This window comes from Oncorhynchus clarkii, chromosome 20 (assembly GCF_045791955.1).
Source record: "Oncorhynchus clarkii lewisi isolate Uvic-CL-2024 chromosome 20, UVic_Ocla_1.0, whole genome shotgun sequence".
Classification (NCBI taxonomy): Eukaryota; Metazoa; Chordata; class Actinopteri; order Salmoniformes; family Salmonidae; genus Oncorhynchus; species Oncorhynchus clarkii.
The window spans coordinates 77,968,036-77,981,770 of record NC_092166.1 but is presented as its reverse complement, the minus strand read 5'-3'; the positions used below and the strand labels follow the sequence as shown (position 1 = coordinate 77,981,770).

General features: G+C 44.0%; 2 protein-coding genes across 3 annotated transcripts in view; one reads left to right on the top strand and one right to left on the bottom strand.

The window, feature by feature from the left end:
- The window catches only part of LOC139376950 (dynein axonemal heavy chain 17-like), an 84,876-nt gene extending 82,810 nt beyond the window's left edge, over nt 1–2,066 (top strand). Inside the window, exons 76-77 of the mRNA XM_071119972.1 lie at nt 550–775; nt 1,771–2,066. Coding sequence (XP_070976073.1) covers nt 550–775; nt 1,771–2,018 — 474 coding nt within the window. The 3' untranslated portion in view covers nt 2,019–2,066. The remainder of the gene's footprint in view (nt 1–549; nt 776–1,770) is intronic.
- The window catches only part of LOC139376951 (CDP-diacylglycerol--glycerol-3-phosphate 3-phosphatidyltransferase, mitochondrial-like), a 29,238-nt gene continuing 16,354 nt past the window's right edge, over nt 852–13,735 (bottom strand). For both annotated transcript variants that reach the window (XM_071119973.1, XM_071119974.1), the window contains exon 10: nt 852–2,003. The gene's annotated coding sequence lies outside the window, so the exon portion shown is untranslated. The remainder of the gene's footprint in view (nt 2,004–13,735) is intronic.

Below are 13,735 nucleotides of genomic sequence, written 5' to 3'. Positions count from 1 at the left end.
AAAAATTTAATGAGACAACTAGGTGTGCAACATGAAAATATTGTTCCATTTACATTGTGTAATTTATTGGACGTTCCCTAACTAGCCCCAAAGTTTGGATAGCCTAAGTCAAACCAACTTTGCCACGGTCGCACACAGGCCGGCTAAAGCTAAATTGGGCGAAAGAAGTCGGCTAGCTTGCTTGCTAGTCTAGGCGACTTCGATACAAAACCTGGTTAGACTGTTTCAAGTTAGCTAGAAGGGTGAGTGACTGTACGGTTTTGACAGAGTTAAAGTACAAACGCTTCACACATTCGAACACAAACACATCAAAGCACAGCTCCAAAACCCAGATGTTCTGTCGCATTCCCTAATGAGAATTGAACCGATGCTAAATCAGGAAGTTCAGCTCCCCTTTAAAGCCAGGTCATTTTCAATTGAGCCGACATAGCGTTTACCGAGAATAAGATCTCCGCGAACATTGTATTCGAAAGACGCATTAATGATAACATGCGATCGTATTGAATATTCTGTCCATACATACTGTGCTGATCGCTTTTGTCTGTGTAGGAATTGGAGTCATGGACAGCAGACTTCGCTCTCCCCACCACGGTATGGCTGGCAGGGTTCTTCAACCCCCAGTCGTTCCTGACAGCTATCATGCAGTCCATGGCCAGGAAGAACGAGTGGCCTCTGGACAGGATGTGTCTGTCTGTAGAGGTGACCAAGAAGAACCGCGAGGACATGACCAGTCCACCCAGGGAGGGGGCCTACGTCTACGGACTCTACATGGAGGGTACGGGTTATCATCTTGGTTGCATTCTAAAAATGGCATCCTGTTCCCTATGTAGTAAAACACACACACACAAAAATGCCATGCCGGATTTTTTTTAATCTCCAAAGTGATACACTGTATAACACATTTGCGGCAATTTTATCCAGTAGCATCCATCTCCTGGGGAGGAAGTCAGTCAATAACACACATCAGGTGCAGTCAAACCTTTAAACCATTAACAAAAAAACAAAAAAAAATAATCATAATGATCTTTTAGGTTACAGAGTCATCCATCCACACACACACACAGTGCCCAGTTCAGTTTCTGGGGTGCCTCACTGAGCTGGTTAGCGCAGGAGTTCCCAAATATTACAATAAAATCTATGGGCTAGTTGATCTGGACATTTCTGAATAAATAGCTGTCTAAGATATGGAATGACTGACATGACAAGAGGATCTGATGCACTACCCAATTTCTAAATTGCACCTTGTGCATTCTACTATTCCAACTTACTTTCAAGTTCAGTTCCTGGGATGACTCACTGGATGAGCTGGTTAGAGTACCATAGTAAACACTGCTAGATCAGTTCTCCTCTCAACTGTTCTTAAGGTTCCTCCAGGGATCTCAAAATGCCACAGATAGCGGGCTGTCTAGTCACCGTCACACACACAGTTTGTGTCTTCACCTTCAGACCCACACACTACTCTCATCATGTACCAGATTCCATTGTCAATACAAAACTAATGGATATGGAATGTACAAAACATCCTGTAGTAACGTTCCTCCTGCTGACAACATGTACTCAGCATATTAATGTTTGTAGTTAATGGAAAACAACTAGTTTCCACCACAAAAACACTGCTATTTCTCAAGCATTAATAACTAAGTGGTCCATTTGTACAGTACTGTAGATATACACAACCATACAGTCTCATTGTGGAGAGATGATGTTTTTATATGTTTAGAGTTCAACTTTTTACAGTAGGTATGTGTGTGTCTGGTTGTGTATGTACAGGGGCACGCTGGGACACACAGACAGGGGTGATAGCGGATGCTCGTCTGAAGGAGCTGACCCCCAACATGCCGGTGATCTTTATCAAGGCAGTACCGGTGGACCGACAGGAGACCAAGAACGTGTATGAGTGTCCCGTCTACAAGACCCGCATGAGGGGTCCCACCTTCATCTGGACCTTCAACCTCAAGACCAAGGAGAAGCCTGCCAAGTGGGTACTGGCCGCTGTCTGCCTCCTGCTCAGTGTGTAAGAGAGAGGCAAGAGAAAACAGAAACACTCAGACCACTTTCATCTGAAATACCTTTTTCATTAATAAAAAGCATCAATGTTGCACAAAAATAATTACAGATTTGTCATCTGTTTATTGGAGGAATGTGATGAACACAGACAGACATCGGTGAGGTAAGAGAAAGATGTGTGTTGAGCTTGGAAATGGCATGAAACAACTCCACTGTATCATAGTACAGCTTTCTCACTGTCCCAGTGTTCCTAGGAAGGTCCACTAGGGGGCAGCCTGTACAAGCATGGTTAGGACACACAGATGCAAAGAACGGTACAATACAAGCATGCACACACAAACCTCAGGTGATAACCTTTTGAATGGGAAAGTGAGATGTGATTATTGGAAGGCTTCCAGCCTGTTGTCAGTACAGTAACAATAAACATTCTGTAGATAAGATCCATTTTTAACCACTCAGCTATTGTTAGAGCTAAGCTTTTTTTTTCTTTTTTTCCTCCCCTCTTTGGCAGATAACAGCTACAGTAAGTACTTACTTCAACCACAGACTTATATAACCACGTTTAACTTTTATTCTGGGAAACTGCACCGGGAGGGTGTACCTGTGAAACCACATGGAGATGGTATTGATACTAGCGCTGGCGTACCGGACACCCTCACAGCCAGTGGAGCTTACTCAGGTGTTTAAAATCACATATTAGACCGAGAACCTAATGGTTCTTAGGTAGTTCTTTATGAGTTTTAGTTTAGAAAAAGATCGTCGCAGAAATGACAGTTACAGGGATGGTAAAAAAAGAGCTTGATTGCCATAGCAACATCAGGGAAACTAGACAGAAGGGAGTTGTAGTTCTGTAACATTTTTTATTTAGCCTCATTCTCCTTAAAGCCGGGCTCAACACATTACAGAAAAGATTAACTGTATAGGAAGCTCTGGGGACAGGTCGTCTGGATACTGGGCTGCCAGTATATTGGCAGATGCAAACAGATCAAATCCAATTTTGTCACATGCACTGAATACAACAGGTGGAGGGCGAAATGCTTACTTATAAGCCCTTAACCAACAATGCAGTTAAGAAAAATGCATGTTAAGTATTTACCCCAAAAAATTAAAGAGCAACAATAAAATAACAGTATTGAGGCTATATACACGGAGTACCACCAGTACAGAGTCAATGTGCGGGGGGACAGGTTAGTCGAGGTAATATGTACATGTAGGTAGATGTAAAGTGACTATGCATAGATAATAAACAGTAGCAGCACCGTAAAAAAAATCAAATGTGTGTGGGGGTGTCAATACAAATAGTCCAGGTAGCCATTTGTTTAGCTTTTCAGGAGTCTTATTGTTTGGGGGTAGAAGCTGTTATTAAGAAGCCTTTTGGACCTAGACTTGGCGCTCGGGTACCGCTTGCAGTGCGGTAGCAGAGAGAACAATATGACTAGGGTGGCTGGAGTCTTTGGCAATTTTAAGGGCCTTTCTCTGACATCTGCCTGGTATAGAGGTCCTGGATGGCAGGAAGCTTGGCCCCGGTGATGTACTGGGCCGTACACACTACCCTCTGTTGTGCCTTGCGGTCAGAGGTCGAGCAGTTGCCATTCCAGGCGGTGATGCAACCAGTCAGGATGCTCTCGATGGTGCGGCTGTAGAACTTTAAGAGGATCTGAGGACCCATGCCAAATCTTTTCAGTCTCTTAAGGGGAAATAGTCGTGAAGAGGGCACGCCGAAGCCTGTCTTGGTGTGTTTGGACCATGATCGTTTGTTGGTGATGTGGACACCAAGTAACTCAAAGCTCTCAACCTGCTCCACTACAGCCCCGTCGATGAGAATGGGGGCGTGTTCGGCCTTTTCAATGACGGCCTAGGAACAGTGGGTTAACTGCCTTGTTCAGGGGCAGAATGACAGATTTACACCTTGTCAGCTCGGGGATTTGATCTTGCAACCTTTTGGTTACTTGTCCAATGCTCTAACCACTAGGCGACCAGCCTATAGGCTGTCTGATCATTGTCGGTGATCAGGCCTACCACTGTTGCGTCATCTGAAAACTTGATGGTGTTGGGATCGTACTTGGCCATGCAGCCATGGGTGAACAGGAGGGGACTAAGCATGCACCCCTGAGTTGAGGATCAGCATGGCAGATGTGTGATCTACACTTACCACCTGAGGGTGGCCCGTCAGGAAGTCCAGGATCCAGTTGCAGAGGGAGGTGTTTAGTCCCAGGGTCCTTAGCTTAGTGATGAGCTATGAGGGCAATATGGCAATGAACGCTGAGCTGTAGTCAATGAATAGCATTTTTTACGTAAGCGTTTCCTTTTGTCCAGGTGCAATAGAGATTGTCTCATCTGTGGGGCGGTGTGCAAATTGGAGTGGGTCTAGGGTTTCTGGGATAATGGCTACAGTCGTAAGTGCTACGGGTTGGTAGTCATTTAGGCAGGTTTCCTTGGTGTTCTTGGGCACAGGGACTATCGTGGTCTGCTTGAAACATGTTGGTATTACAGACTCGGTCAGGGAGAGGTTGAAAATGTCTGTGAAAACACTTGCCAGTTGGTCAGCAAATGCTCGGAGTACAATTCTTGGTAATCTGTCTGGCCATGCAGCCTTGTGAATGTTGACCTGTTTAAAGGTCTTACTCACATCGGCTACGGAGAAGGTGATCACACAGTCATCTGGAACAGCTGGTGCTCTCATGCATGCTTCAGTGTTGCTTGCCTCGAAGTGCCCATAGTCATTTAGCTCGTCTGGTAGGCTCGTGTCACTGGGCAGCTCGCGGCTGTGCTTCCCCATGTAGTCTGTAATAGTTTGCAAGCCCTGCCACATCCGATGAGCGTTGGAGCCGGTGTAGTAGGATTCAATCTTAGTCCTGTATTGACGCTTTGCCTGTTTGATGGTTTGTTGTAGGGCATAGTGGGATTTCTTCTAAACGTCTGGGTTAGAGTCCTGCTCCTTGAAAGCGGCAGCTTTCAGCTCCCTTTAGCTCAGTGCGGATGTTGCTTGTAATCCATGGCCTCTGGTTGGGGTATGTACGTACGGTCATTGTGGGGACAACATCATCGACGCAGTTATTGATGAAGCCGATGACTGATGTGGTGATCAACTTTAGTAGAAAAACAGTTCTTGAGGGCTGTTTGCGATTTCGTTCATACTGGTGAACCGGTGTTTGAGTTGGGTGGTTGCAATATCAACAGTCCCTTATCTCTGGTATATCTTGGCATCATTCAAACTAAGTTTATATTGTATAATGCGTAATGTCTCAGGAAAGGTTGGCAATACTCAGTATAGAAAACAGTCAGCCCACAACCTGCAAGGACTTGTAGAGGATACTAACCTCAACATTAAAAACAGTCATTCCAGGTCACAATTCCATACCTAAAACCTTGATTTTGGGCAAAATTACCTGATTGGACTACTACTTTTTCTACTATCAAGAAAAACTAAAACTTCAAAACAAGCCCAAAACCTGCAGAAGAAACACAGCGGAACATGGAAATACCATCCAACACAACATTGAGTGAGTAATGTTCAGTCTGAACCTACTTTCTGAAGCCAAAAAGTAAAAGACAATCTTTAGATCATTTTGTTATATAAAGCTTCTTAAATAAGGCTATCAAACTGCTAGGAAAGAATCTGACTGAAATTAGCACTGAAGTGAGGTGTGAAAACTCGAGCCTAACAATGGCAGGAGACTTTCACAGCCCCCCCACCCTCCCCCAAATGCAGAGGCCTTTGAAGCCCCTCCATCTGTGCAGAGAATATATCCTCCACAGAATCCCCAAAATATAACAGCCACAGAACAACTTTGGTTTGGACGTCGTAAAATGACCATGTCGCCAACACTTTAAAAAAAAATATAGCTAGCTAATGACCTTTTCCCACGTGGAAAAGACAGTTGCTAGCTGGGATTTTCTACAAGGAATCTGCCTCCCGAGAGAAGTTTCTCCCAAGTGGTTGTGACACCTATTCCCATTGCCTGGATTCCGCATGGCAATCTGTAAACTGTCTGCCCTGGCCCGTCTCCCCGTCTGGTGTAGGTACCCCCCTCTCTCCAGAGCTTTCAGTCACCTCCAGCACACATGCACTGTTAAGGCGAGTGACTCTGAACTTACAATGGCTAGCCCCAAGTTGTTATACACTGCTCAAAAAAATAAAGGGAACACTAAAATAACACATCCTAGATCTGAATGAATTAAATATTCTTATTAAATACATAGTTGAATGTGCTGACAATAAAAATCACGCAAAAATTATCAATGGAAATCAAATTTATCAACCCATGGAGGTCTGGATTTGTAGTCACTCAAAATTAAAGTGGAAAACCACACTACAGGCTGATCCAACTTTGATGTAATGTCCTTAAAACAAGTCAAAATGAGGCTCAGTAGTGTGTGTGGCCTCCACGTGCCTGTATGACCTCCCTACAACGCCTGGGCATGCTCCTGATGAGGTGGCGGATGGTCTCCTGAGGGATCTCCTCCCAGACCTGGACTAAAGCATCCGCCAACTCCTGGACAGTCTGTGGTGCAACGTGGCGTTGGTGGATGGAGCGAGACATGATGTCCCAGATGTGCTCAATTGGATTCAGGTCTGGGGAACAGGGGGGCCAGTCCATAGCATCAATGCCTTCCTCTTGCAGGAACTGCTGACACACTTCAGCCACATGAGGTCTAGCATTGTCTTGCATTAGGAGGAACCCAGGGCCAACCGCACCAGCATATGTCTCACAGGGGGTCTGAGGATCTCATCTCGGTACCTAATGGCAGTCAGGCTACCTCTGGCGAGCACATGGAGGGCTGTGCGGCCCCCCAAAGAAATGCCACTCCACACCATGACTGACCCACCACCAAACCGGTCATGCTGGAGGATGTTGCAGGCAGCAGAACGTTCTCCACGGCGTCTCCAGACTCTGTCACGTGCTCAGTGTGAACCTGCTTTCATCTGTGAAGAGCACAGGGCGCCAGTGGCGAATTTGCCAATCTTGGTGTTTTCTGGCAAATGCCAAACGTCCTGCACGGTGTTGGGCTGTAAGCACAACCCCCACCTGTGGACGTCGGGCCCTCATACCACCCTCATGGAGTCTGTTTCTGACCGTTTGAGCAGACACATGCACATTTGTGGCCTGCTGGAGGTCATTTTGCAGGGCTCTGGCAGTGCTCCTCCTGCTCCTCCTTGCACAAAGGCGGAGGTAGCGGTCCTGCTGCTGGGTTGTTGCCCTCCTACGGCCTCCTCCATGTCTCCTGATGTACTGGCCTGTCTCCTGGTAGCGCCTCCATGCTCTGGACACTACGCTGACAGACACAGCAAACCTTCTTGCCACAGCTCGCATTGATGTGCCATCCTGGATGAGCTGCACTACCTAAGCCACTTGTGGGTTGTAGACTCCGTCTCATGCTACCACTAGAGTGAAAGCACCGCCAGCATTCAAGTGACCAAAACATCAGCCAGGAAGCATAGGAACTGAGAAGTGGTCTGTGGTCCCCACCTGCAGAACCACTCCTTTATTGGGGGTGTCTTGCTAATTGCCTATAATTTTCACCTGTTGTCTATTCCATTTGCACAACAGCATGTGAAATTTATTGTCAATCAGTGTTGCTTCCAAAGTGGACAGTTTGATTTCACAGAAGTGTGATTGACTTGGAGTTACATTGTGTTGTTTAAGTGTTCCCTTTATTTTTTTGAGCAGTGTATTTCTCTTGTGCTTTATGCCATTTGCCTCATGCGTGGTATATTGACTTTGAACTTGCTTGTTTACTCAACCGTGGGACAGTCTGTTTGTTCCCACACTTGGGACTCGGACTCCATTGGTTACACAGACTCTTGGCCTCCCATCTTATTCTAACCACCTCTCACCGGCTTTGTATTCATGTTACCTGTACAATATGATTAAAATGTTATAAAATCAACACTGCAGAGCGCTCCCTGTCCTCTGCCGTGCCCCGATTGTATTACTGCGGATTATATCTGGAAAATGTGCATGTACACCGTGGCCCATCTACGGTTGCTAACCCCAATTCTGAATTGTGCTCTGCTTCACTGATTACTGCACGTTAACAGTAGAAACGTATTACCTAAAATGTACCAATTGAAAGTGTGGGTTCACAGCTCCAATCCATATGTGTTGGTCATTACTGAGACTTGGTTAAGAAAGAGTGTTTTGAACACCGATGTTAACCTTTCTGGTTATAACCTTTTTCTGCAAGAGATCTTCCAAAGGTGGTGGAGTGGCAGTCTTTACCAAGGAACACCTTCAGTGCTCAGTTGTCTCCACCAAGTCTGCCCCCAAACAATTTGATTTGCCAGTTTTACACATTAAACGTTCAATTAATTGCTGGTTATTATCGGCCACCATCAGCACCTGCCTGTGCCCTAAGCTCTTTCTTGGCCCCTTACACTAAGTCTGAATTTGTCCTGCTATGTGACCTAAATTAGGGACATGCTTAAACTACCTGACCAGACCTAAAGCAATGACACTCCCTAAATCTCTCTCATATTCAAGGTATGACTCAAAACACCCAGAAAAGGCTACTCCCATTAATTCTATCCTTACAGGTCATTACAGAAAACACCAGACTGATACCTTAGTGATCACCGTTTTACAGCCTGTGTTTGTAATGGCTGCTCAGTGAAACGACCTGTCCTGACTTGTCAGACGCTTGCGAAAAAAAAAACTTTAATGAGCAAGACTTCCTTCACAATCTGGCCTCTAAATTGGTATAGAATCAGCTTGATCCCCTCTGTCAAACACTTGGGAGACTTTTTATATATTTTCAGTGGTATCGTTAACAAATACAAGCCCATAAAGAAAATAAAAAAAATAAAAAACGGGTTCAGCCCCTGATCTGGCAGTTACTTCGCCTCAAGAATTCCATTTGGCAAATCGCTCGGCACACGCATACTGACAGGCTGACTGGCTCTCGTTCATGCAAATTATAAATAAGTGCATTCAGGCTTTCCGGAAGGCCAAAGTTAAAGTAACTAAGGAGCAGTTCGCTTTGTGGGTCTAACCCCAAGAAGTTCTGGAAAACAGTTAAAGACCTGGAAAATTAACCCTCCTCACAGCTGCCCATGTCCCTTAATGTTGATGATGTGGTTGTTACTGACAAGGAGCACATGTCTGAGCTCTTTAAAAATCACCACTTCATTAAGTCGAGTCCTATGTGACTCAGCCATGCCTCCTTGCCCGTCCAACATTTCCTCATCTCCTACCCCTTCTAATGTGACTACCCGACGCTCCTCCCTCTTTTTCCCCTGCCCGCTACAAACTTTCTCCCTGCAGGCGGTCACTGAGTCCGAGGTGCTAAAGGAGCTCCTTAAACTTGACCCCCCAAAAAACATCTGGTTTAGATCCTTTTTTTAAGGTCGCTGCCCCCTTCATCGCCAAACCGCTGCCCCCGAATCTGGGGAGGTTCCCATTGCTTGGAAGGCAGCCACGGTGCGGCCTTCATTAAAAAGGGGAGATCAAGCTCACCCTAACTGTTACAGGCCAATTTTTATTTTGCCCTGTTTATCAAAAGTGTTGGAAAAACTTGTAAATAATTAACTGACTGGGTTTAGTATTCTCTTGGGTATGTAATCTGGTTTCCGCTCAGGTTATGGATGTGTCACTACAACCTTAAAAAAGGTTCTAAATGAAGTCACCATTGCCCTAGATTTTAAGCAATGTTGTGCTGCTATTTTTATTGACTTGGCCAAAGCTTTTGATACGGTAGACCATTCCATTCTTGTGGACCGGCTAAGGAGTACTGGTGTCTCGGAGGGGTCTTTGGCCTGGTTTGCAAACTACCTCCAAGAGTGCAGTGTATAAAGTCAGAACATCATCTGTCTCAGCCACTGTCTGTCACCAAGGGAGTACCCCAAGGCTTGATCCTAGGCACCATGCTCTTCTCACTTTACAGCAACAGCTCAAGCAGTAGGAAGCTCTCATCCATTTATATGCAGATGATAGTCATACTCAGCTGGCCCCTCCCCGAATTTTGTGTTAAACGCTCTACATCAAAGCTTTGTGTGTCCAACAAGCTCTCTACCCTTAACCTTGTTCTGAACACCTCCAAAACAAAAAGGTAATGTGTTTTGGTAAGAAGAATGCCCCTCTCCCCACCGGTGTGATTACTACCTCTGAGGGTTTAGAGCTTGAGGTAGTCAGCTCATACAAGTACTTGGGAGTATGGCTAGACGGTACACTGTCCTTCTCTCAGCACATAGCAAAGCTGCAGGCTAAGGTTAAATCTAGACTTGGTTTCCTCTATCGTAATTACTCCTCTTTCACCACAGCTCCCAAACTAACCCTGATTCAGATGACCATCCTACCCATAATAGATTATGGAGGCATAATTTATAGATCGGCAGGTAAGGGTGCTCTCGAGCGGTTAGATGTTCTTTACCATTAGGCCATCAGATTTGCCACCAATGCTCCTTATAGGACACGTCACTACACTCAATACTCTACTGTAAACTGGTCATCTCTGTATACCCGTCACAAGACACTGGTTGATGCTTATTTATAAAACCCTCTTTGGCCTCACTCCCCCTTATCCGAGATATCTATTGCAGCCCTCATCCTCCACATACAAAACCCGTTCTGCCAGTCACATTCTGTTAAAAAGATCCCCATAGCACACATCCCTGGGACGCTCCACTTTTCAGTTCACTGCACCAAGTGAAAAACTCAAACCGGACCGTTTTATCACCATTTCTTCCTTCAAAGACTCATGGACACTCTTACTGACAGTTGCTACTTTGTGTGATGTATTGTTGTCTCTACCCTCTTGCCCTTTGTGCGGTTGTCTGTGCCATGTGTTGATACCATGTTGTCTTAAGTCTCTATGTAGTGTTGTCTCTTGTCGGTGTGGGTTTTGTCCTATTTTATTTTTACATTTTTTATCATAGCCCCCATCCCTGCAGGAGGCCTTTTGTCTTCTGGTAGGCCATCATTGTAAATAAGAATTTGTTCTTAACCGACTTGCCTAGTTAGGGTCAAACCCTTTTTAAAAATTTGCCTAAAATGACATACAAATCTAACTGTCTGTAGCTCAGGACATGCATATTCTTTATACCATTTGAAATGAAACACTTTGAAGTTTGTGGAAATGTGAAATTAATGTAGGAGAAAATAAAACACAGATCTGGTAAAAGATTTTTAAAAACATGCTTTTCTTTGTATTTTCTATCCCCCCCCCCCCCCCCCCCCCCCATCTTTGAAATGCAAGAGAAAGGCCATTATATCACTTCGGAGTCTAGGCACAATTTAGTTTAACCACCAGATGACAGCAGTGTATGTGCAAAGTTTAAGACTGATCCAATGAACCATTGTATTACTGTTCAAAATGTTGTACCAAGTCTTCCCAATGTGCCAAATTGGTCAATTGATACATTTAAGTACATAGAGAACATATAATTTTTGTATGTAAATTTAAAAATAAGTTTACACTCAGGAATGTTAAATTAAGGATAATTAGCTTCCCTACAGAAAAGACACTAACCGTCACACATTAGATGTGTATTGTTTGATAAAATTGATTTTATCAAACAAAACTATGCTACACTGTATTTCTGGGATCCTCAAGATGACAAGTCAGAGCAAGATTACTGAATGTAAGTGCATTATGTACCTTTATAGGTGAATGTATCAAACCAGTTTCCGTGATAAGTTGTGCACTCTCCTCAAATGATAGCATTGTATTATTTCACTGTAATAGCTACTGTAAATTGGACAGTGCAGTTAGATTAACAATAATGTAATTTTTCTGCCCATATAAGACATGTCTATGTCCTGGAAAGTTCACGTTATTTACAACGTTAGTTCAACCATCCCGCGGGAGGGACACCGATCCCATAAAGGTTACACAAAAACCTGGACCTACAGGCTTTGGTAAACATTTGCACACAAAAAAGGACTTCATGACACCAGGGGAATCTCTCCAGTTAGATTTAAATTATTTTATTTAAACTTGAATTATTGCAGCCTATTTGTGTATGGGCTGCAATATTCAAAAGTGGCTGAACTTATCCCCAACTCTACAACTTTTTTCCTCATTGTTAGGCTATTTGATGTGACATTTTTATGAATAGCAGATAAATACATTATATGCAGTGCCTCGAAAGTATTCAGACCTCGACTTTTTCCACATTTTGTTGTTACGTTACAGCCTTATTCTAAAATGGGTTTAAATTTATTTATTTTTTTTTAAATATACCTTATTTACACAAGTATTCAGACCCTTTGCTATGAGACTCTAAATTGAGCGCAGGTGCACCCTGTTTCCATTGATCATCCTCAATGTTTCTATAACTTGAAGTCCATCTGTGGTAAATTCAATTGATTGGACATGATTTGGAAAGACACACACCCTCAGTTGACAGTGCATGTCAAAGCAAAAACCAAGCCATGAGGTCGAAGGCATTGTCTATAGAGCTTCAAGAATGGATTGTGTCGAGGCACAGATCTGGGGAAGGGTACCAAAAAAAAAATGTCCTCAGCATTGAAAGTCCAAGAACACAGTGGCCTCCATCATTCTTAAAATGGAAGAAGTTTGGAACCAGACTCTTCCTAGAGCTGGCGGTCCGGCCAAACTGAACAATCGGGGAAGAAGGGCCTTGGTCAGGGAGGTGACCTTCCAATAGGACAACAACCCTAACCACACAGCCAAGACAACGCAGGAGTGGCTTCGGGACAAGTCTCTGAATGTTCTTGAGTGGCCCAGCCAGAGCCCGAAATTGAACCCAATCAAACATCTCTGGAGAGACCTGAAAATAGCTGTGCAGCAACACTCCCCATCCAACCTGACAGAGCTTGAAGATTTTTATTTAACCTTTAACTAGGCAAGTCAGCTAAGAACAAATTCTTATTTACTATGACGGCCTACACAGGCCAAATCTGGGCCATTTGTGCGCCGCCCTATGGAACTCCCAATCATGGCCGGTTGTAATACAGCCTGGATTCAAACAAAGGGTGTCTGTAGTGACGCCTCTAGCACTGAGATGCAGTTCCTGAGACCGCTGTGCCACTCATGAGCCCATCTGCAGAGAATGGGAGAAACTCCCCAAATACAGACGTGCCAAACTTGTAGCGTCATACCCAAGAAGACTAGAGGCTGTTATCACTGCCAAAGATGATTCAACAAAGTACTGAGTAAAGGGTCTGAATACTTACGTAAATATGATTTCCTTTATTTGTAATATATTAGCAAACGTCTAAAAACCTTATGGGGTAGCGTGTGTAGATTGAGGGGGAAAAAAACTAATAAGGCTGTAACGTAACAAAATGTGGAAAAAGGCAAAGGGTCTGGATACTTTCCGAAGGCACTGTAAAGCTATAGATAGTACACTGCATAATGAAACAATCCCTAGTAAGCTAGTGTTTTGAAGGTGGACCAACTATCATTTTGGCATCAAGACTGGTTTTACGCACAACTTTCTATCCAAGCTAGGAGAGAGTACGAGGAGGGTTCATGTCATGCAGATTCAGGTAGCCTATACAGGACAGTTGTATAATCAAAAACATATATATATATATATATATATTTGGTAGCTGATTAGTATGCGGTTTCATCAAACATTTATAATTTTACAAAATAAGTAATTACATTGCCACCAGCCAGCAAGCTACAAATGGCAGCATTGTGACAGCGTGCTTAACGTGAGAAAATGACAACCAAATAGGCCTACCAGTAAACATTTATACATTAGCTAAAGCAAAGTTACGCCATGGCACCACAGAAACCCTATAAAATCGTTTCAATA